Source organism: Esox lucius, chromosome 19 (assembly GCF_011004845.1).
Source record: "Esox lucius isolate fEsoLuc1 chromosome 19, fEsoLuc1.pri, whole genome shotgun sequence".
NCBI lineage: Eukaryota > Metazoa > Chordata > Actinopteri > Esociformes > Esocidae > Esox > Esox lucius.
The window spans coordinates 7788588-7811967 of NC_047587.1; the positions used below are offsets into that span (position 1 = coordinate 7788588).

The 23380-nt window shown below is 39.5% G+C and overlaps 2 protein-coding genes across 2 annotated transcripts; one reads left to right on the forward strand and one right to left on the reverse strand.

Annotated features, from left to right (window-relative positions):
• Nucleotides 1-1537: 1537 nt before the first annotated feature.
• Nucleotides 1538-20148, reverse strand: LOC105030315. Its single transcript, XM_020040478.2, has 19 exons — nucleotides 20132-20148; nucleotides 15406-15496; nucleotides 15199-15315; nucleotides 13765-13836; nucleotides 13493-13564; nucleotides 13196-13231; nucleotides 12957-13031; nucleotides 11800-11838; nucleotides 11228-11363; nucleotides 9190-9269; nucleotides 8251-8376; nucleotides 8083-8142; nucleotides 7707-7811; nucleotides 6947-7057; nucleotides 6639-6773; nucleotides 6248-6380; nucleotides 4496-6100; nucleotides 4116-4240; nucleotides 1538-2421 (listed from the first exon to the last, which is right to left on the reverse strand). Exons 2-19 carry the CDS (start codon nucleotides 15442-15444, stop codon nucleotides 2149-2151), a joined length of 3339 nt encoding a protein of 1112 aa, XP_019896037.2. The 5' UTR covers nucleotides 15445-15496; nucleotides 20132-20148; the 3' UTR covers nucleotides 1538-2148.
• LOC105030314 (DEP domain-containing protein 7) lies at nucleotides 19987-23258 on the forward strand. Its single transcript, XM_010904090.5, has 9 exons — nucleotides 19987-20250; nucleotides 20499-20916; nucleotides 21012-21136; nucleotides 21320-21503; nucleotides 21758-21996; nucleotides 22091-22233; nucleotides 22504-22629; nucleotides 22781-22856; nucleotides 22943-23258. The coding sequence occupies exons 1-9, from the start codon at nucleotides 20184-20186 to the stop codon at nucleotides 23155-23157; spliced, it is 1593 nt and encodes a 530-aa protein (XP_010902392.2). The 5' UTR covers nucleotides 19987-20183; the 3' UTR covers nucleotides 23158-23258.
• The last annotated feature ends 122 nt before the right edge of the window (nucleotides 23259-23380 follow it).

Genomic DNA, 23380 nt, shown 5'->3' on the forward strand with positions numbered 1-23380 from the left:
AATAAATATCACAGGTAAGACATTCTAATAGAATTAGAAGAGATGCATAAAAATACCTGTTAATCGAGATCTACGATTCACAAACATCTCAGTGAAAAATATGTAGGGACGAGTTTAAACCAGGTGCCTTGTTGTCTGAGAGAGCACTTTCCTCACCCTTGTTTGCACTGAGTGTTATTGTAATGTTAGCTGAATGCACAGGACCCAGTGGAGCACACAGAACAGAGCAGGGACTGGACTAATTTGCTTGGCGCTCAGTGAGGACACGGTGATGGAATGTGAATGTCAGCAGCCTCTTTATTTACACACTATATAAAACCAACTGGTAATTAACACCGGGGCCCTCCCGCGCTCAAGTGTAATTGACTGTTTCAAAGGACCACCACTTCATAATCCTGGCTGTGTATTAAAATTACCCTCACCATATTGTCCCATATCCCATCCTCCGTTTAAGGATAGGGGTCACCACCGCTGGCTGAGACACTCAAACACATAAGACTTCTTTACGAGGGCATTAACATTTTGACGTATTCATAATGAGTAAGTGTAGTAAGATGAGCCTCGGAGAGACCTTGTGCTACCGTCAAAGGTGTGTGGAGACTTATTTTTGCTGTGTGAGGAATTTTGGCGAGTGGTGCAATTTAGTATTAAGCCTACAGTGGATCTGTAGGAGAAAAAATGTCAATGACTCTTTTGTGTGCTGTCCATAATATGCTTAAAAATACATACCATTTGGCATTTAATCTCCCCGCGTTGTCTTTGTAAAAGTTGGAAACGGGATGAAAACATCAAATTAGTCAAAAACCATCTAATAATCTTAATTAATCTAGATTAAATTTGCTACATTCCTTGCATCAACTTCAGTGCTAATCCCACGACCAAATAACCCAACTGCAATTTCAAATGGTAAGCCAATAAATGTCTTGAGGTCATAGGCCAATTATCTATTCTTTATTCACGGCTTGACTTTGTACACAAGGACGCTGTTAGCCGAGATTAAATATCGACCGTTAATGTTGACCGGTGAGGCCCGCGCGCAACATGTTGTCAACTGCATCGCCCTTACATGTGACCACCTGTTGCTTCCTCACAGGGGGAACATAAATTTAATGAGAAGCCCATTTGCATTTGTTAATTTGGGTTAATGTGCATTAATTGATTATTGCAACTTGCGTGTCCCAATTAGCTCAAGTTATAGTTGTATGATGCTGCTGCTGGAAACGAATGGTGCTTCCTCCACTACATTTCCTCTGTGGCACTACAAGCTTGACTGCTGAGTAATTTAAAGTTAATGAGCTTGTAAACAAGGCAATCTTCCATTTTCTCTTCTTTTAGTGTTGTACTGCAACCCACATATTGCAAGATTTCTGACAATCCTTCTAAAGGTACTTCTGAACAGACAAAATTTGAACTTTACCTGGGGACCATTGGCAGTAGATTCTCCTAAATGCTCCAGATAGCAGACCCAGGGAAAGAGTAGGTGATTCCCAGCCGTACATATGCACACCAGTAGAAGTGTAGTAACTCATCTTAAAGCTAGCGAACAGAGATTTATTTATTCATTGTCAAGCTGTGAGATTTAATTGAGTGCTTGTAGAGACTGTTTAAGACTTTTCTTTCCAGCAATACAGCTTGGTTTAACCTGGTTTAAAAACTATTTAAAAAAAGGTGAAACCAAAGTTCGCAGCTTGACTGTTGAGTAATTTAGAGTTAGGATTTAGCTTGTATAGAATTAGGCAATTCTAATTGTTTTTGCTACCTTAGTTGTGTGTGTCATACTGCAATCTAAGACTGCTGAAAATATCTTTAAACATACTCTATGACAATAGATCTAAACAAGACAGAAATAGACAACTAGGCATTTTTGAATATACAGAGAACTCTAGGTCAATGGTACACATGGATCCACGAATAAATACAGGGAAACCGATGAATACATCCTTAAATAAATGAATTAATAAATACAGGGAAACCCTTTAATGCATCCATAAAAAGATGAATAAATAAATACAGGTTTCTAACAATGCTTTCATGCCTTAAGGCATTTGTTAAACTCTTAACGACAGAACATTTGATAGCTTGAAGAACTAAACTTGCAAAGAAATGATAACTAAATTAACTTTAGTGCTTCATAACAACAGCATATTTTCACTCCATTTTATGTCTCTTAGAGAGTCTCAACCTCTCAGAACCCAACAGCTCCTCTATCTTGTCAATTTGGGTTCTAATGTCTGACTTTTGAAGATGGCCCTTTTCCTGGGAAATTGGTGCGAAAGCATCAGATGAGCCAGTCCTGTTGGGGCTGGGTTGACAGGGAGAGGATACTGTCTGGGTGTTCTGCCACGACCTGCTGCTGCCCATTGAGGAGGTGGTGAGGGTGTTGGGCAACACAGAACTGACAGGGACATGAACCTGGTCCTCCTGAGAAAAATGACACCAACATGACATTCAAGCCACTGTGGATGTATAGTATAATATAATAATAATAACAGGCAACAACTGTTGGCGCAATTATTAGAAAATGGAAGAAGTTCAAGATGACGATCAATCTCCCTCGGTCTGGGGCTCCATGCAAGATCTCACCTCGTGGGGCATCAATGATCATGAGGAAGGTGAGGGATCAGCCCAGAACTACACGGCAGGACCTGGTCAATGACCTGAAGAGAGCTGGGACCACAGTCTGCAAAGGGGACAGCACAACTGCACCGTATTGAGGGGAGGATGGATGGGGCCGTGTATCGCCAGATCTTGGCCAACAACCTCTTTCCCTCAGTAAGAGCATTGAAGATGGGTCGTGACTGGGTCTTCCGGCATGACAACAACCCGAAACACACAGCCAGGGCAACTAAGGAGTGGCTCCGTAAGAAGCATCTCAAGGTCCTGGAGTGGCCTAGCCAGTCTCCAGACCTGAACCCAATAGAAAATCTTTGGAGGGAGCTGAAAGTCTGTTTTGCCCAGCGACAGCCCTGAAACCTGAAGGATCTGGAGAAGGTCTGTAAAAAAAAATTATGAGTCATCTAACCCAAAATAATAGATACATGTATATTCATAATTTTTCTCTCCTCTCCCAATTTTTTGGTATCAGACTGTTTTCCTAATAGGCATTCGCAACAAGTCATTCATTTTTTTTTTCTTTTACCATGCTAAATAACCAACCAGAATATCATTCAGATCAGTATGCGCAAAGTCCGCTCACATGAGCAATTACCTTAGTTAGCTTGCAGGCACCCAACCCGCCTGAAGGAGTTACAATAAGATAAACTAATCTCTCCTCACAAAGTCAGTCCCTCATCCTGGGCAATGCTTGGCCAATATGCATCACTGAGCTCGCAGCCACAATTCAGCCAGCAACAGAGTCGAGGCTCGAATTTACACTGCGGTGGAAAGCTTAGACAACTGCGCCACCTGGTAGCCCCAGATTTCTTATAATTTGTCCTTTATCAAGTGTTTTTTCCACCAAAAGATTAGACATTGTTCGGTTATTTCTCTAAATGTAAAGCACCTGGCTCTAATAAACACCAGACGGACACACGGCGATGATTGTGACGAGAGGGAAAGTGATTGAGTAAGTGTGTGAGTGAGGAGAGGTAGCAAAGTATCATTAGGTAGCCTATTCCCACAGCAAATCCATTCTCTAGCTCTGTGAGTTGTATGTGTTGAAAACACACTGAACATCCCACCCTTTCCCCGTAACATCTCAGTGACCCCAACCATTCAAACGTAAAGACATTCGACTCAGAAGCTTGGCTACAAATGACAAATGATTACATGAATTAATGATCTGACCTATAGTTCCGGATTGTTTTCTGTCAGTTGCATTTGACAAGTACAGCACGTCTGAGCGTTCCGGACACCCTTTTGAGAAAGACCTGATTCGACAGTCTGGACGTTGGCAAGCAGTTCATCCTGTCTACCAATCGATACCTTCCAAGTCGAGGTTTATCTCTACGTGATGCATACATGGATACAATTTCCTGCTAATTAAAACCCTGCAGAGATGTTTTTGGAAATGGTAGTAAACCTGATGCCCACTTTTTCATTTCATTGCGCTGCATTGCTTTGCGGTTACCTCACTGGTGTTACTGTGGCTTCTAAGATGTGGTACATCGACTTACTTTTTCTGCTGACACTTCATTCAAGTTCTCTCTAATGGAGTTCCATTCTTGATTATGTCTCTGGTGGGACGTTAGGAGGCTGCGAATGTCCTGCCTGGCTCCTGACCCAGTCATTACTGGGGGATCTGAATGACAAACAAGGAATGGATGATATACCTAGCAATTATATTCATTTCTGACATTGTGATTCCCTTTCTATCCCAATTTGATGATGTCCCATCAGGAATTATGGGATGTAATAGGCACGGGAGAGTTGAAGATCGGGACATTAATGGGAGCAATAATGTTCCTTTCTCAGCACAGATACTTTGTTTAAAGATTGTTTAAAAGACCAACAGTTCCTTCCAGACTAGTGCTCTCTAAATGATTGCCTCACTCACCGCTTGTGTTTTTTTTGCCCTTTAGAAAGACGGGTATTGTGATTGGAGGAGGAGGAGGCTCTTGGAATTCAGAGGACAATTTAGTTTTGAGGTCAGACACTGGAGTTGTAACTGGGGATGCTGAGGTGGTTGGCCAGCTGCCAAGGGGACTTCGACCAACGGCAATGCCTTGCATATTCCTGGAAAGAATGTCTCTTTTCTTAGTAGTTAATTCAAACGACGACTGATATATTTTTTCGCTCGGCAGAAATAAATATTCAATGATTTCGGATGTTTCCTCCTCAGAACTGATGCTGTCAGATTGTCTGGAAAGACTTATCTTGGCTGAGAAATCTGTCTCATCACTTTGGGGCTTGGATGTCAGATTAATAGGTTGGTTTTGAGTAACTTCAGCGTCCCCATCATTGGCTTGTGTTGGTCTTAACTGGTCCACTGCTGTGCCAGGGCAGTGGCCTTCATGAAGCCTTTCTGACTGTGGCAAGTTGACCACATCTTGGTGTCGGGCCTGTGACCCAACAGGCAACGCAAAGTCCACACAGGAAGAAGGTTGCTCAGGAACATCTCCCCGTGTTTCATCATCAGGGCTAGCATGTCCACACTCCGATAAGGTCCCCTGACATTTAGAATCCACAACATCTGCAGTCACCAGAGCACCACACACCGTCGGTTGTTTATGCTCGGTTCCGGTATCACAGTCAGACCGAGCAAAGTCCAGTGCCATTATACGCCAGGGACTGTTTATCTGGGGCAGGTTCCGGGGCTCCGAATGCAGGGATGTTCTGCTTAGCTCTTCTCCTGTCAGATTCCCAGTGTGCGTGTTGCTATTCCGTGAGACCGCAGCTGATAACGGGCTCCTGGGTGATTCCTCAGCAGGAATGACGGCCTCATCTCCGTCTGCAGCGTGACATCTTATCATATCGATTTCACCCACGTTGGTTGAAATCGATGAAATAAGAGGGAGCGTTCCGCACGGACCCGAGGACCGTGGGACCGTCAGTGGGACATCAGCCTGGACTGGGTCAACGTCCTGAAATGTCTGGCTGCCCCCGTGTTTATCAGTCGTCTGGCACGCTGTCATCCCTGGTGTATACATACTCGGTTCCTGCTCTGCGTCCCTCGTTCCTCCAGCCACAAGGTCACTGTCTAGTGCGCCGTAAACAGACCTGTTCTCAGAGCCAGATAGTTCTCTCTTAGAGTCACCTTTGTTGCTTAGATGGTCGCCGCTGGACGGACAGACATTATCAATCAGCGCTGAGACTGGATCACAGGAGACAGGTTTCTTGTTTGAGTCAGCTGTTTGAACTTCCCCCGCCCCGCAGATACTCAGAACATGAACCACGTCTGTGAGTGTGGCCTGGCCGTCTTCAGATCCTGACTGGGGGGGTGGCAAGCCCTCTGAGTCTCCTGCCGGTAGCCGGAGCACCGAGCTAGGCTTGTCTTTACCCGAACGGCCGTCTCCACCTCCCTCTACATCATGGCACTCTGGATCTAGAGTGGAAACATGGGTGGTCTGTATTCCAAATACAACCTTACAGTTGGAGGTCTGTGGTGAGTTGTCAATCACAGTCTCCAAACAGCCCAAAGGACCAACGTAACTAATTCGATCTGTGTAGACAAATCAGAGAGCCAACATCAGTAACAAATTTACAGTTAAAAAAGAAATCAGTTTAGTTCATCCTCAATGCCGAAAATAAACCGGCCAATTACAATATAACCACGTGTTGTTTTTTTGTACAATCTAATGCATTTTACCCGACACATCTGCAACATAGTCACTTTGCACGGTTAGCGCCTCTCCATCCACTATAACTGTATCTTCTGTAGGAATGTCCTTTGTGACCCATTCATTGTCAGGAGATCGGTCTTTATCATGTTCAAGACCACTCTGTGCAGATGGACAACAACCGACAACATGCTATTATTGAGATGCTAATGTGCAAGTTTGAAATGCTGCAATTTAACATATGTCTTTCTGTTACTGACTGTCATTGTCGTGCATGTGCATATACAGTTACTTTCAGTTACTGCCGGTCATTGTCGTGCATGTGCATATACACTGTTACTTTCTGTTACTGCCAGTTATTGTCGTGCATGTGCATATACACTGTAAAACATTTTGGTCTGAGGAATGCTGCGGTCCCACCTTCAGTCCCTGTGTGGGTTCGGCTGACAGCATGGTATATGATGATAACTCTGTGTGTTTTTCAGGAAGCTGGTCATGATTCACAGATATCAGGTCTTGACGCTCACACTGGATTCTCTCTAGTAACACCAGCTTCTGTTAAAACACATGCAACACAATCTTTTTCTAAAGTTAAAGTGAAATGACACAAATATGCTCTGTATAGTTAAGTTATACCACATTTAATGAGGGAACTGTTGTCTATTGAATTATTTTTTTTCCAGTTCATCAAAACATTTTTACCATAACTTGACAATATTCAGTGATACCTCATTTTCCCAGATCATTCTAGAATGTCTGTATTCCTCAATCAAATCAGCGAATCGGGCTTCGTTTCCCTGGGTCTTCTCTCGGGTCAGTTCCTGTTCTCTTTTAAGGGCCTGCAATAAAATTAATCATCCAAGAGATTTTTAATGCAATAATACATTTTTATGTGTTTATTTAACCTGGACAGGGAAGCCAATACAAATCAGTTGGTCTGTGTCAAGTTAATAATGATTTTAATAAACAAATTAATATGTGAATGAAACTGCAGCAGAAGGGTAAGTAAAAGATTGTAAGACCGATGTGGCTGTAAACCAAGAATGAACACACTACTATCACTCAGTTGGCTTTGTGAGTAGTATGTGTGAAGTGTGATGCATAATACATTCCATCTTTATGTGTTGTCAGCACTACCATCATTTATTTCTGTGCCTTTATAAACGCCCTACGTAATGATGTACATTATACTTCAAATTCTTAATCCTTAGAGAAGAATTTAGAGGAAGGGTTTTCTTACTTTATATTGGTATTATTAATATGCCGCATAAAAAAAAAAACACACACACACACTGTTTATCAAAAAAGATTAAACCCCATTTCATTTAGCCTCCTTTAAGAAGAGTACAGTCTAATAATTGCTAAAAAGGGTTGAAACGAAAAAGAAAGCGATTAGAAATCGTGCAAGAAATGTTATCTAATACTTTCAATGGGTAATGTCATTGCTGATCTACCCCTTAGAAAACAGATAGTGCATACAGGCCTGACCTGGTACTCCTCACGTAGTGCCTCAAGCTCCAGCTCCAACCGGCTCACAGCCTGAGTCTGTGTCAGCAGAAGCTGCTGAGCATGCTGTAGGGAGCTCATCACCTCCTGAAAACATACGGGGGGGGGGGGGGGGGCTGTGTTAATGACATACAGCACAAGCACTTGGTCTGCCTTGCACGGAAATCCCCTTCATCCAACCCCCGTCTCTCAACCCCCACACTCTATATTACACTGACACATTTCACAAAATCCATCAAATGTCACCTTTTGCCATTTTCACCCCATCGAGCAGCCCACATCATTATAGGGCAATTGGGGGGAAAGGGGTTGGATAATACACTGCAATGGGGGGGGGGAAGACAAATTGGATACTGACCCTTTTTCCTGCTCTTTCAGTTACATGTTCTTCTCTGAGTTTTGTATTCATTTCTGTCTCCTGAAACAATTACATTTTTATTTATGTTGTTGTTTTGATAAGCAAGAATATATTTATAATAAAAATTAATACCTAGATACATTTTAATAAAATAGAAATAACTTTCACCACATTCAATCTGTGCTGAAGTTGCTGTATTCGTTGCTCTTTGACTGTGAGGTTGTTGTTCTCTTCGGATCTACCCAATGATGACACTTTTACCTTCACAAGTTTATTATTAAGTTCCTGCACATCCTTGAGAAAAGACAACATATTAATGGGGGTACTCGCACATAGCCTGACTGACGGGACTACAGAAGTACCAGCACAAACACGTCCACCCACAAGAAAACTTTGACGACCATTACAGGGAAAAGTAACACTGTCAAGGTGAAATAGACTGAAATATTTGAAGCGTCATAATCTCGCTAAAGCCCAGCAGCAAAATGTGATACTAGTGCTTTTCAAACTTCACCATTCATTCCAGAAGGAATTTTAGAATTGCTTAAAATCAGTGTTTCCTTTAGGCTTATCACGGCTAGGCGTTTTGATAACCATTCCATCTTGTCAGGACTAGGTGACTTTTGTCAACATATTTGCTTCAATAAGCTGTACGAATGTTTTTTTGTGCTTATATTTAGCCAATACTGACAAAAGTCAACTTGTCCTATAGATATTTGCACAATTATGAAAATAGTGAGATGGTGTTAGCCTCTACAGAACACAGATCTTATTTTAAGTAGATATAAATTAATGTAGACAGGACCGAGGAAGAGGAATGTCCAGTTGTGCCGCAAGGCTTTATGGAGATTATGACTCATTTGTCTCTGACATGTGATAGATGTCTATTTCCTTTCTACTACAAAGAATAGCAACAACAAATATACAGTTGATGGCCTTCTTTGACCTTTACAAATCCAAATACTACCTGCCCCCACCAACCTCATCCTGAGTAATCTGTGTTCTCTGAAGATGTAATATTAAGGCTGGGAATTGTCAGGGACATCACAAGAAGAAAATATCATGATACTTAGGTGGCACTGAATTCATATTTAAATTGTGTCTCACCCGTTTTAAGGAGATGATTGTGGATTCTTGTTTAGTATTCACAGACGTTAGTTTCTTATTGAGTCTCATGGCATCTTCAACTGCAGGAGAACCATCATAGAAGAAAATGTCATTCAAAAACTGTAAACTTGCTGGACCAAATAATTGACTGAAAGATATCATTCAAAGTGAAATATTTCAGAGAAGTATGCAACATACATGTATCTATTTTTCATTGCATAGAAATATCGTAACAATTTCCAGACTAACTCGACAAGGCAGACAAATGATCTCCTTTAAATGAACAGCAGCTGCTGGTTTCACTGTAACTGCATTACCACTCCACATAAATAATGATACTCTGGTTTAGCTGCAAAAGATAAACATGCTTAAAAACCAGGGCAATATAAGTACAACACATTTACTGATTAAATGTCAGACAAGAATGGACGTGGCTATCTGATAATATACGGGCAGCCACTGTCTACAGAAGTCAAAATAACACATTAGGGTTTCAAAGTTTAAAAAAGCCACCACAGATTTTTTTTAATCCAGAGGAGCACCGTCTTAATGATGGATGGATCACAAAGCAAACTTAAAAGATCAGACTGGGGTTTGACCAACCAACGGGCAAAAATAAATCAAAAACTACCTTGTTACAAATTATGAATACTTGCTCATCAAATGTAATCAAATAACATTCTGGTGTGAGAAAATGTATTTAATTAAAATACAAGCCATTTGAAAATACAAAAATACATACAAAATTATCTGTGACAATATTTTCTGCATTTAGTGGAGGCGTTTGAGTGATTAACAATATGTACACAGTAGAGTAAGCTAATTTCTTTACCATTAATTAGAGGTGCAAGAGACAATGAACAATGCCATTACAGTTGAGTAAGGTACAACTTTTTTTGTATGAGAAAAAGAGAAATTCTTTCCCCTCCTTAAACAACTTATAAAACAAAATAATAACAGCCAAGATGTAATCAATTCCCTTTCAATCGTATTAATTATTCTTCATAGTTTATATTGTAAAACATTTTATTTGAAAAGACACAAAACTGACCCTCCACAGCACGGCATAGAATTGGGGGGCGGGGGGCAATATTACAGACAGGTCAATGTGACCCCCCTGGAAAATAGTAAAATCCTGGGATAGATTGACCCTGATGCTGAAGAGGATGGTGCACTGACAACAATGACTATTAACTGCTATAAAGACGCCACTGTCCCAGGATGTCTGGTCATACCTATGATGTTAGCTTGTTAGCTAACTAATGTCACCAGCAAGCAAGCAAGTACAAGTTCTAGAGCACAGTTTGCTATTTTCTAATTGCTCTAATCTTCTGTCCTATAATGACATTCAGTGAGCAATATCGAACAGTTCAAAACAAGCGCATTGGACCCAACAGTATGTCACGTGATTTAATTGCTTCTGGACTAAAACTGTGATGAACTATATTAAATAGTCATATAAAGCCTGGTGATTAAATTTATTTTCATATTTGAAAATAAATTAACATAATAGATTAAGTACTTTAAATACACAAAATACAATCCCTCACAGTATTTTGTTACAAATTACATCTGATTATTTTCCATCCAGCAAAATAACAATGACAAAATACTCAAAAGCAATTAACTAAAATATATGTATTTTAAATACATTTAATTGAAATACGCCCCGTCTCTGCCAATGGGAGTGAAAATTGATGTGGTCTTAAGTGTTAATATTCACAAAATGAAGGCATGTCAATGTCCTGAGTAGTTGAAACCGTCATTAATACAATTAATGGTGACTGTCAGGCCTGAGGATGATTCTGTGCACGAGCTGCGCCTGGTCATCATCACGTCTTAAAAATGCAATTTAGGATTACTCCGCGTATCCTTCATATTCTACATGTTTTGAGGCCACCATTAAACTGGATTGTCTTGGGAAAAGTCAGATTTTTAAAACAACGACCGGTAACACTTCGTATCACGTTGCACGGGACAAGTCAAAGAGCATCTTGTGTTACATAAAATAAACAATGCAGTGGCCTTGGCTGTGTACCATTTTGCTCCAGCTTCTCTTGGGCCAGCTTGACCGTGGCACACTGCCTGGAGAGAGCCCCAAACCGCCTCTCCACCTCTCCCAGTTGGTTAAGATGGCGGTCTTTTGTCTGGGTCTGCAGTTGCAGCTTCTGTTCCTGCATTAAGTAGTTCAGTAGGTGAAATCGACAGCATTGGTATGATTATAGATACAACCAAGGAGGACATTGGGAAAGAGTCTGCCGTCACTTTGGGCTGAGAGGACCTTTGTTTAACATCTTGGCCGCCTGCTCCCTTCCTAGAGATAAGGAGTCAACTTTACACATGGCTGAGAGCCTTTTATTATTCATCGCAGTCATTATTGTTTGATTGTCTGTATCAAGACGCTTTTTTTCTTAGCCACCGGAAGGTTAAACAGAGCGAGGCTCAGTTATAAAATATTTTAATAGTGATATTTTCTGGGATGCACCGGCGGTTCAAGTGTCAAACACTCCCCATCCGTTACTTCTGATGAGCCCTGTGCTCTCTCCTCCTCTTAAATTCCATCCACTCCCACTCTCCCCTGTCAACCATTTATATAATTGGAATCCTTACCAGCTCACTTAATTTCTTCTCCAAACTGTACTTGAACAACTGTAAAACAGTAGTAAAAAAGACAGTGGGTGTTTTTCAATAAGGTGCCATGGCAACCACAATGCAAACTTTCAGGTCTGTTTTATAGTGCGACCAGATTACACGCAATAGAAACATTAACTCTAATACTTGATCTCACATTACAAACACATTCATCCGGGCCTGCGGATCTAACTTGGTGTCTTTAGCTGTAACAAACGATCTGGGGCTTCCTGAAGCTTCTGCACATTGGTTCTTGGTATGATCAGCCTACTCAGGTAAATGACGCTCCTTTAATAACGTTCAATTAAACCGATCTGCAAGATCCCTCAATGATCCCAAATCTATTGGGCAATGTTAAAGTAAGACAAAAAATAATTATAAAAAAACACAGCATTCAGTTGAATGATAATTCAAGTCATACTTGTAAAACATATTTTTGCAGTATCCATATTATCTTACTCAGTGAAAATCATGGGGAAATGCATTTGAAGAACAGAGTGTTGTTAATAAGATAAAAATCCTGTACTGTTTTTGTCTTAAAGTAACATCAGACCGCTATACTATTATATACGTTTCTGTTATATAGATACTTTGATCATTAGCTTTGATTATTAACCGAAGTGATCTTGCAGACATTGATTAAGCTTTGAACTAACTTCATTACACTACCACTATGTGTGAGAATTGCCTGAGTAGAGAGTAAACACATGTGGAACATGATCTGCACACGCTCAGAAGCTTTGGGAAGTTTTGCATAGTTTGTTATGGTGGGATGAAGATCCAGAGAAAGTCAAAGCCACAGCCATATATGAAAAGGATTTAAGATTTGACATGAAATGAAGTGAAAACAATTGTCCCATACTACAACCAAGAAGTCTATTATATTACTCCAAAATAAAATATCAAAAGGAGGCTTTACAGCTCAATTGCAGGATTAGGTTGTAAATTCAGTGGACCATGGGGACTACAATAAATCACAGTTGCTGTGTCATCCCAGTGTTTGCACCCCACATCGAACTCAGAAGGTCAGCTGTGGGACAACCTTTCCCAATGTTCACCCATAGCCTCCAGACGGGATGAACACGGGGAAACGGACATGGCCTGCTCCCTCTGGGTGTGTTTTATGGAAACATTACCTGTAACAACTTCAGTTCCTCCTTCAGACTGTTGATCTCCATGTCTTTTAACTCAGCTGTCAGCTGGTACTTTCCCTTTAATGGGGCATTATGAGAAAATGTTGTGACTTTATGTCAACTTGGTTCCTTCATGCCTGCATTAGTAAACTATATGAAACTGACATCCAGTGGTAAGCAATATTAAATCATTTTTTAAAGGCCAAACAAAACAAAATAATTGAATAATAGCTGTATAATACCTTTTCACCTTCGATGCCGCTGATTTTGGACTGCAACTTTATTTGGAGGACAAAATTAAACAGATATTACTAAATGATGGTCATGATTTATAAACAAATGGTACCAAACTAAAGGAAAGTTTAACAAAACATCAACAAAATAACTACGCTGTTTACAATGTTTCAACCAGACTTCCACCACATATTATTAACTCTAAGTTTGACTGTAGCTGCCTGTGATACTTGACAGTGTCGCACAGTAGGAAAAGAGCCCTTTAGTATCATTAGATGGTTTCAAATGAAGACAGCGATAATCACCTCGTGTTTAACATTGGCGAGTGACTCTTCATGCTGATTTGCCATGGTGTCAATTTGCTGCTGAAGGGATTCCTAAAAAAATTTAAAAAAGCAAAATGATTCACAATAGGAACATATAAGCTATCAAAAAAGTATGATTCTCCTGTCATTTGTGAAATAGTCAGCTGATAAAATCACACAGACAATAAGTAAAGCGTCTCTACATTTCCCTAGCTGCCACCTGCAATTAATCTAACAGGGAGACGCTTATTTTAACTAGATGAACACTGTACCTTCTGCCATTCCAGCTCTTGCTTCTCCAATACAAGTTTGCTAATCTGTTGTTCATAACGCGTTTCAGCCTCCTGGCACCAAAAGACAATGACAACAATATTATTCCTATTAAAATATTTGGATATAAATATTATCAATAGCAAATATTAAGATGGAGCTGCATATCAGTCTTCAAAATAAATTCAGTGACGGAGGCTCAACTAAGAGTTTCAATAGTTCAGTGCAATATCTTTTGGGAAGTGGCGGTACATTAGAGTGGTGATATTAGTGCAAAGCCATCCTTATCCTCCCTCAACCCTGCAAGGCAGGTAAAAGTCAATTGCTTTCTACATCTAGACTTTTTATATGCGTGTGGGAGTTGGCTCATGAAGTTTATTTATAAGTTTTCATTAAACTATACTATCAGCATGGCATACTCAAAAAGTACACACAAGATAAAGCTGTTAGTTTACAAAAAAATTATGATTTGATGTTGGGTGACTCCAGTAAATAGTTTATTAAACTTATCCAAGTAAATCAAAAGAGGCAACAAAAGATCAAATGGGGTCTGATCCACAACAGATTCTAAATATCAGGCCTGTTCTATACGCAATCCAAAAAGTATGTGAATCACCTTATTATGTGAAAATTCACAACACAGTTAAGTTCACATAAATGCCCTCTTCAGTTTCCATTTAATCTTTGCTAAGTCAGAGCATTAAAGTGACAGGGTTAAGCCTGCATTCTGAATGAGATGCCAACACTTCAACTGGTCTACAAAACGTCTGCATGATAATTTTAAAATAAATTTGCTAAAATTCCATTTCACAATATTAAAACAAACATGAAGGAATTTGGCCAGAGCAAGATAGTCTGACAATGACATCCTCTGCTTTTAACCTCACACACCAATAAACCCAAGAACTACAAAGTGTTACTTTAATGGCCTGCCTGAGGATCACATTGATTTAATGCTTTTGTTTCTGTTCCAGAAACATGGTAATAACAATAAAAGGCAAGAGCCAATAGTTTATTTTCCTCTTATATCCATTAAACATGTCTAGTGTCAGGTTTAAAGTGCTTGCTCCAGGGTACCCCTTTTTACAAGCAAATATGGGAATTCATCAGGTCTTTGCTTGCATGACCCCATTCTGATAATACAGCTGGCTGGTGTCCAGGTGGCCAAAAAGATCTGTTAGCTACCTCTCAAAACTTATCCATGTCCAAAATCCCACTCCCCAGTTCTACACAACTCAGACAAATAGAGCCGTGTCTGTGCTCTTCCTGACAATAATGGAATGAAGAAGATATTATGTGGAGACATTCCTGAAAGCAACACTTTCCTGTTACAGGCCTATTTCTTTTATCAATTTCCAAGAATATAAAAAAACGTAATCATCTGGCTCTAATGTAACATCAATAATTATTTGTAGAATATATGTAAATCACTGTACCCTGTGAATATGTAGTTCTTCAACTGCTTCAAGAAGACTTGATTTAAATTCCAAAACTTTTAAGGAAAGGATGCCACTGTTGGTTTCGTGAGTTGTATCAACGTCATGTCCTCTGGTCTAAATAAATATAAGTTATTCCAATAAGCAATTATATACATACCACAATGACTGATTATCGCCAGCATTACCAGAGTAATCCCAACTTACAGTGGTGGTACATTTTCCTGAGTGTCTACTGAGAGCCATCCAAACGTTTAGGTCAGAAGGTTTTGTTGGAACTCTAAAACCGTGATAAGACCTGTGGAAATAAAAAAAAAGAGAAAAAACAGAGTGGGTGATGATTCATTGTTTTTCTGAACTTTACAAAAATGTACCCTGGTGCTACAGAATGGATCCAGGCGTTTCAATATGTTGCAACTTGTCACAGAAGGTTATTACAAAGATTAGCACACCAAGTAGTTTATTTAGACAAGCTATAGAAAAAGCATATCAAAAACATGCAAGACACAGTCAGCAATGTTTTTTTTTGTTTTTATTACTTGCTCCCTTTTAAATGTTATGTACTTATTTTGAACTTGTTCCCTTTTAAACCCAGGTTTCTGATGGCTATAGAGTGGCACATTTCAATTGTGTTTTCTCTAAGAATTATCAAAATCTGGTAGCCAACTTGTTTGACAATTTTTACAATGTGGCAGCGTAACTACTGTCTAAAGATTAGTTGACATTGGGTGATTCAAATGTAAAATGTAAATAGTGGTTGCCCCATCCAGTCATGCAGTCTGCGTCATGTTATTCCCAATACAATTTTTCCAAAAGACCCAGAGAATAGTCAGATCCATGGCTACAGCCAAACAATGAAGGTAAATGCCCATTGTGTAATCCCAAAGGGATACCTATAAATATTTGTTACAGGGCTACTAAAATAAATATGTATACCTTTGAGTCACCAACTTAACAGCATTGCATTGAGATGTAGTGTAGGAATTTGGTAGTTGCAATTCTACTACGTTGAGAATAAGACCTTTGACCCTTCACTGAGAAAATAATCTGTCCAGAGTCTAATGGGGGTCAGAGCCATAATATTGAACAGACAAATGGCCTGTCATTCAGCTAAAATTACATAAGTTATTTAATTTGACCTGTAGATTTTCCCTTTCTCCTCGTCACGACTGACTTTTGAAGTGGGAGGTCTCCACCACAGATGATCCCTTAATAGAAGATGGTCTTTTCTCCATTTAACCTGTGCCGTTATCAATCATGTGCAGGGATTAAATGATCCCGTTAGGATTTGCTACTATCATAAATGACATTGTGACCTGGGGGGGCAATGTCTTTATTTGCCTCTTTTCTGATTCACTTGAGCAGATATTAAACAATTCTATAAGCCATGAAAAGCTAAATTAAGAGGACACCGCCAATAAAACGTATAATTCCCATCAGCAACATGAAGTCTGTATTACCTTTTGTGACTTTTATTACTATTGTCCTGTAATGCACAGAGGAAAAACACTGCCATAATCAAAGCCCTGAGGTGAGGATAATAGGTATTTAATCACAGTGTCTTCTTTCACGACATTTAGGCTGCCTTACACTGGCTAGTGAAGGTCTACACACACACAACAGTCTTTTTTGCTGCTTTAAATAAAATCTAAAAGGTGACTAAATTAGACTTTTCTTTCGCAGATCAACACAACCTACTCTACTTTTTCAAGTGAAAGAATGTTATAGGACTATAGAAGGTACATTTTCTTGGATTGTATGTCTTCACACCCTAGAGCGTTTGTGTTGGAAGCCCCTTTTGCAGCTGTGAATAATTTTAAATACGTTTCTAACATCTTCCCGCAACTCATAGAGCATATTATATTATTTTCACTACAAAGATCAGATATTTTGTTGGAAGTTGTTGTCTCAGATTTTAAAGTACATTTTAATCATAACTGAGACTAGCACGCTCCAGCCCATTCAACTCTACTCTAAAGCCATTCTGGTGTGTTTTAGAAATAGTCCAATTCTCAATAATATTTTCAGCACAGACAGTCAATAATGCCTGACCTTAACAGCTGCAGTTAATATGTAAATATCGGTCTTTGATAACATTAAAAACTTGAGAACACCAAAAACATTTTGGGAACACGTGGGTGATACACCAAAACACCTGAAACATTTGATCAATATAAGAGCTGAAAAAGAGGTAACCATCTTAGTAGAAGCAGATGGAAAAAAAGGCAAGAATAAATATTTAATCCCCAGAAATTATGCACTGGCACAATGGCCCAGTCAGTGTACATTTTGTAAATGCTAAATCTCCAAGATTAGGCACATTGTTCACGCTAGTGTAGTCAAAATCGTTCCCACGGATTATGAGATTTTGGGTGGAAACGCGAGAAAATGTGTGCCAAATGTAATCAATCTGAGTAAAACAGATCAAGAAGTAAACAAGTTACCTTTTAGCACCAGTGTGATATATATGTAAGTCTTGAGTGTTGCCATGTCATTCTAATGTTGTCACACAGCCAAGCGGCCCCGGGCAGGCCAAACACTTTTGTTACCAGAACCATAAAGCACTTTGTTGGACAGAATTACGTAATTCCTATAAAGTTTATCAAATAGCTAACTTGCAACGCTTCAATTAATTGTCTACAGTTATTGTCAATCAAATGTTCTACTACTCTCTTACCACTCTTTCCTAAGGTAAATGGCCTGACTTACAGTGGCACATGCATATAACTTGCAGAAATAGTCATATACAGTATTGTAAGCTTCCTAACAGTCAGTCAATTCAGCAATAAGTTTCTAATATCTCTAGTAGATGTTAGAGAAATGTGCCTTTGACTGCCATAAGAGTCTAGATATCTTTTCTGGGGTGTGTCCTGACCAAGTCTAATTTGGATCCTAGACCTGAGCCCAGTTTCTCAAAAGCATCTTAAGGTTAAGTTAATCATTAAAACATTAAAATAAATTTACATTTATTTACAATAAACCACCAAAATATTTGCAAACTTTGATGAAAACATCTGTGTTATGGAATATTAAAAATGCTGAGATTTCATTCAAGGAAGCAGATAAAATACTTACACTGCCTTTCAATCAAGTATCAATAACAACATACTTAAAACAAAGATTCTCTTTGCATGGGGATTTGGGAAATGCACGCTACACATTTGACCATTGCAGGTAAGATGCATTGTTAAAACACTTCCATCTCTATCAGGAATCGGGGTCTTGGTCAACCGGTAAATCGTATTCATCCACAGTATCTTGAAATCCACGAGCCTAGAGTAAGACTAAGGCTTGATTAACCAGCATGAGAATATGCAACTTCACAAGCTGTATTACTATTACCCTACCAGCAGTGCTAGTGAGTACAGAAGTGAACTACTGAATGTAGTTCAATGAAGACTGCAAGGAAGAACTCAAATCCAGGTACAGTACATTAGTGATTTTAGTGGTAAATTACTTTATCCCATGTAATAGGATTCCTGTAACAGCAAACTTCTTGTTTTTGCACAAAAAATACGTTAAGCAGGTAAACAAAATCTATTAACTTTCCCAACACCGTCTACCAACAACTAGTCTAGCTAGCTAAATGGAGCTTTCTTTAGTTGGCAGGAAACATTTTAGTAATACAATATACACAAAATATTTTAGCTAGCAAGGATTACTGTATATCTGTCTGTCTAGCTAATGAGATTGTTTATTTCACATGTATGAAAAACATAGATAAATAGAACCGACTTAATATAGGCTAATGTTGGCTATCTATTTGGGTAAATTCACCTGTAGCATCATTGGGCTCGCGCACATCAGGGGAAAAGGCGGGTGCCCGTATTTATTTAATTATGATTTTTTTTACGTTGGGTTCCGGTTATGTAAAAGCGCACATTTGGATTTTGAATGCCATTCATGTCGTTGGATCGTTTGTTAAAAAAATTATTTTTATAACTGTTTTATTCTCCGGCTATTCTGAAACAGAGAAAACCTTTGTTAACATTTTCATGTGTCAAAATAAAAATAATATATTTGACACTTATATTACGCTACATAACGTAACATATAGAAATCCCCCTCGATACCAGCTGGTAGCCAAGCGTAATAATGTGGATGTAAGTTAGTACGTGAGCAGTATCTGGCTGTAGCGGTCTATGGTAGCGACCTGTAGGTCATAACATAGGCCTACGCCATTGAGTAGGTCGGAGTGTCGGACTGTCGGAGTGACCCTATGCTTCATATTACTTTTTATAGAATTTGCACTGAATAGGCATTCATTGCGACATTTCCGATAGCCCGCATTCTACTGAAGTGTGTAGGAAATGAAGCACAGTGAATTTACAAAAACGGCCAATTTATTAAGAATTTTACAACCAGCTCGTTTAGGCGGTGGCACATTAATCAGCTTCGATAAACAACAGGTAATACAAAACTGCGATTGGTTGGTCAGTTGCAGTCTGCTCCGCACAAGCACATACTTGCTGCCATCTAGTGCGCAACATGTGTAATGGTTTCACTGCTCATAGTCCTTAAGTAGTAGCCAACCAGTTCGACCGCAAAAATGTAACCCTGGCCTACTCAATGCAACACGTTCTGGCCATGCAGTTGTTAATACAAAACGAATCGAACCTGTACACCACAAATAAGCCCGTTTGATAAACAGGGATGTAAAACGTGCCTTTCTGGCAGGTCTAATAAGAGTGACAACATTTTCATTTTTGCAAAAAGCTCTTGTGATTTAAATTAATATGTACTTTTTATTGTATTTTTTTTTTTTTTTTAGATCTAACCAAAGACACTAGTCGGGGATAAGCCATCGTGAATGGTGACAGGTCACACAACCTTACAACAAAAGTGGAACTTTAAAAGCTACACTATTAATTGTGCTACACGGACTTAACTGTTCATGCGTCGTTAGCAATTAATGGAGGTTTCCCATTCTCACCTGCAGAATGTGGGTATAAAAGGGCAATGTAGCTCGACATCTTGTAATCGATATGGCGACAGTGAAAGAGAGAGCTGCGGCGCTGAATTTGGCAGGAAAGCTGTGTCTGCGGCCGCCAGGTAATACAATCAATCTAGTAATATGACTCAACTCGTGGATTCGGTCGCCGTATCTTACACATGTAAAATATTATTTTGTATAATAACTATTGTTTTTAAGGCTTTGTTCAGATGTTAAAATAACTGTCGCATTGCGTTTATGATTATGTATACTGACTGCTGAATTTGTGTTTTTGGTAAGCTTTCAGTTCTGCCAGCCACCACTGTTTGCACAACAGTCCTGACCACTCACTCATTCTTTATTGCAGGTCATGGCATGGTCAACAAACCAGTCCAGGCCTCTGTTATTTGGAGTGGTGTCATTGCCAACCTCAAAGGTTCAGTAAAAGTGAAGCGAAGGCGGCTTCACCTGAAGTTTCATAATGACTGCTTTCTGGGGTCAGATGCAGTGGATGTAGTTTTGGCCCATATAGTCCAAAGCAAGTTATTTGATGCTCCTGATGTCTCAAGGGACAATGTGAAGCGTGTCTGTCAAGCCCTCCTAGACTGTAAGGTGTTTGAGTCAGTGGGAGCAAAAATATTTGCTAAAGATACGCAAGATGTCTTCCAGGACAGCAAGGGTTACATCTACAGGTTTCTAAACACAGAAATGCCCTCTGTGGATGAACTGGAAAAAGGAGTAATTTCCCCTGGTATTCAACACAACTTTTGCAGTGCTAATGGCAGGTGGTTAATTGTTTTGGATCCACTTCTACTTTCTATTTTTGGGACAACGTAATGTATTATTCGGAAAAATGTTTCATTGGCTTTGAATGTTGCAGGCATGAGGAGAGAGTCTATTCACATGGTACACCTTTGAATGTCAATCCCTTGTTGAGTCCTATGATGGGAAATACAAGCATCAGTCCAAGCAAAGACTACATTGATTCTTCATTACCACAGACCTGTAAGTTGTGTGTTCCCAAAAATGACTCTGTGAAACCACAGGGATGCATTTTATAATAATAGCCCAGCACTATCCCCTAATGTTCTCCTAAAGCCCCCCAAACTAAAATGTGTAGCCATATTCTGTAGGTCCCCCGGACAAGAATTGAATACACGTTCACAGTACAGCCCTTTTCTTTTATAGTGATTGATGAAGTGTGGCAGGAAGAGACCATTGTAAGACTGCTGCAGCTGGTAGAGCTCCCTCTGCTGGATTGTCTGTTAGGAGGCAAAGAGGCCTCCCTGCCTCGTGGGGCACAGAAAGACCTAGACATGGTTTGCACCAACTACCTGGACCGTGAGGTCCTCAATGCTTTCAAAGAATCTCAGTATGTTGTTTATTTATTTTTCAAATATTGTTTCTTTCATTTTTAATGAGTCTTTTTGACTAAGAGTTAGGGTAATTCCATTAGAGTCCAACAGATTGACCTTCAGTGGCACAAATATTTTCTTTTTCCTGTGAATACACAAAACACGAATAGTTTTACTGGTCATGGTATTGGTAAAATACATGGAAATGTATCATTAATACAAACAGCGGAAGTCTAAATTAAGAGATTATTATTATTTTTTCTTTTTGAAGGGAGGATGATTGGCTTAGAGCAGCACTGGACTGTCTGGAGTTCCTGCCTGACCAGCAGGTGGTGGAAGTGAGCCGTGAGCTGCCCTGGTGTCCAGATGTGGGAGGCCCTGGCAAGAGCCATCAGCAATGCAAACTGATCCTCTATGAAACACTGGTGAAATATTACAGTCAACCGGACTGTTTGCCCCTGCTTAGCAACCACATGTTGGACGTCTACACAGGGATTGCTGAACTGCTAGGTGACACAGAATACGACTTCATATTGGCATCTTTCAACTTTTTTTGATTTTTGTTAAAAGCAAAGTGTAGAGTCAGTAACTACTTTTCTTGCAGTGAATGCCAAGTTTGATAAAGCACTGGAGGCGCTGCAGTTGTGTTTGAAGCTACTGTACCCATATAAGAGGGAGGAGCTGCGCACATTGTTGCGCTTCATGGCTGTGGCTGCAGACCCGCTAGAAGTCAAGCTGGACAAAGAGGTGAGACTCGTAAGGCTCATGGAGTTAGCGTGTGTTACTATTATGGGACAGTTATGTTTTGTTTTTATGTGGTGGCCCATGCTCTAGATGTTAGAACATCTTGCTGGCAAATGGCAGCTAGGTCAAATCCCCAAGCTCATAGGTTAATGTACATTAGAATGTTTTCTGATTCAACTCCATTGGTAAAATAAGTCTGTGTAAACTGTCTATTGATTTAACTGAAAATTCAGTATCACATTGTTGGTATTTTGATTAAAACTCACATTTCAGATCAAGAACAAAATGGTTGTGAGAAAAGGTTTTTGCAGAGCAATCGTCAACACCAAATATCTAGCGAAAGAAAAGGTTGACCTTCTGGTGCTCTTCATCCTGGACAATCACCATGACATTTTTAAGGTATTGTTGTTTCAGAGGGGCAGTGACTGACTTTGATTTTGGGTCTGTAAAGCTATATCAAGATATATATATGCAGGATATAAATAATTACTACAGAGATTCTTAAGATGCTTTCAGTACATTTGATACATGGCTTACTTTAAACATTTAGATACCAGGATCTTTGCACAAGCAGGTCAGTGAAAAACTTGCTGAAGTTGTGCAGGGGAAACAACCAGAAATGACAGGTATAGTGTATTTACAGTATAACATTCAGTATTCTTTGACTTCTGACTCAACTGTTTCAGTTCCAGTTAATTTCTCTTGTCCATAGGCTCCACCTTCTGTCAGCAAGTCTCAACAAAGATCTATACAGACTGTTCTCAAAAAACAACAAATGAAGAACTGTTGGGTCTACTGAGAAATATTAGTGAAGATCCAAAGCTCAGTATTAAAGAGAGGAAACGCCTCCTCGGGCAATTTTACCAAGGCCATCCAGAAATATTTGTTCAGTATTTTGGAGATTCTGTGTCAATGGTCATTGTGTAGTCAATGTAAAATTATCATTTTATTTATTTGTATGGGACCAGTATATATGTATGCATTTGATTTTGGATGAAAGTTAAATAAAGTCTATCAACTAATAGAAATCATGGCATTTGAATTTAACTCTTGCATTAGTCTCATGCATCCCCGTTTAAAAGATAACATTATGCTGCAACTCCAACGTGTGTTTTAGGGAGGTTCAACCGATGTTTCTGCGTTCAAAATA

Bases quoted from the DNA above. Each gene is read 5' to 3' on its own strand.
- LOC105030314 (XM_010904090.5), top strand. From the start codon at position 20,184: ATGGCGACAGTGAAAGAGAGAGCTGCGGCGCTGAATTTGGCAGGAAAG. The intron at 21,997-22,090 runs GTGACACAGAAT...CTTTTCTTGCAG, and splicing joins AGGGATTGCTGAACTGCTAG to TGAATGCCAAGTTTGATAAA. The intron at 22,857-22,942 runs GTATAGTGTATT...TCTTGTCCATAG, and splicing joins GAAACAACCAGAAATGACAG to GCTCCACCTTCTGTCAGCAA.
- LOC105030315 (XM_020040478.2), bottom strand. From the start codon at position 15,444: ATGGCTCTCAGTAGACACTCAGGAAAATGTACCACCACT. The intron at 8,377-9,189 runs GTGAGACACAAT...TCTTTTCTCAAG, and splicing joins CAATCATCTCCTTAAAACGG to GATGTGCAGGAACTTAATAA. The intron at 7,812-8,082 runs GTCAGTATCCAA...GTATGTTTTCAG, and splicing joins CTGAAAGAGCAGGAAAAAGG to GAGGTGATGAGCTCCCTACA.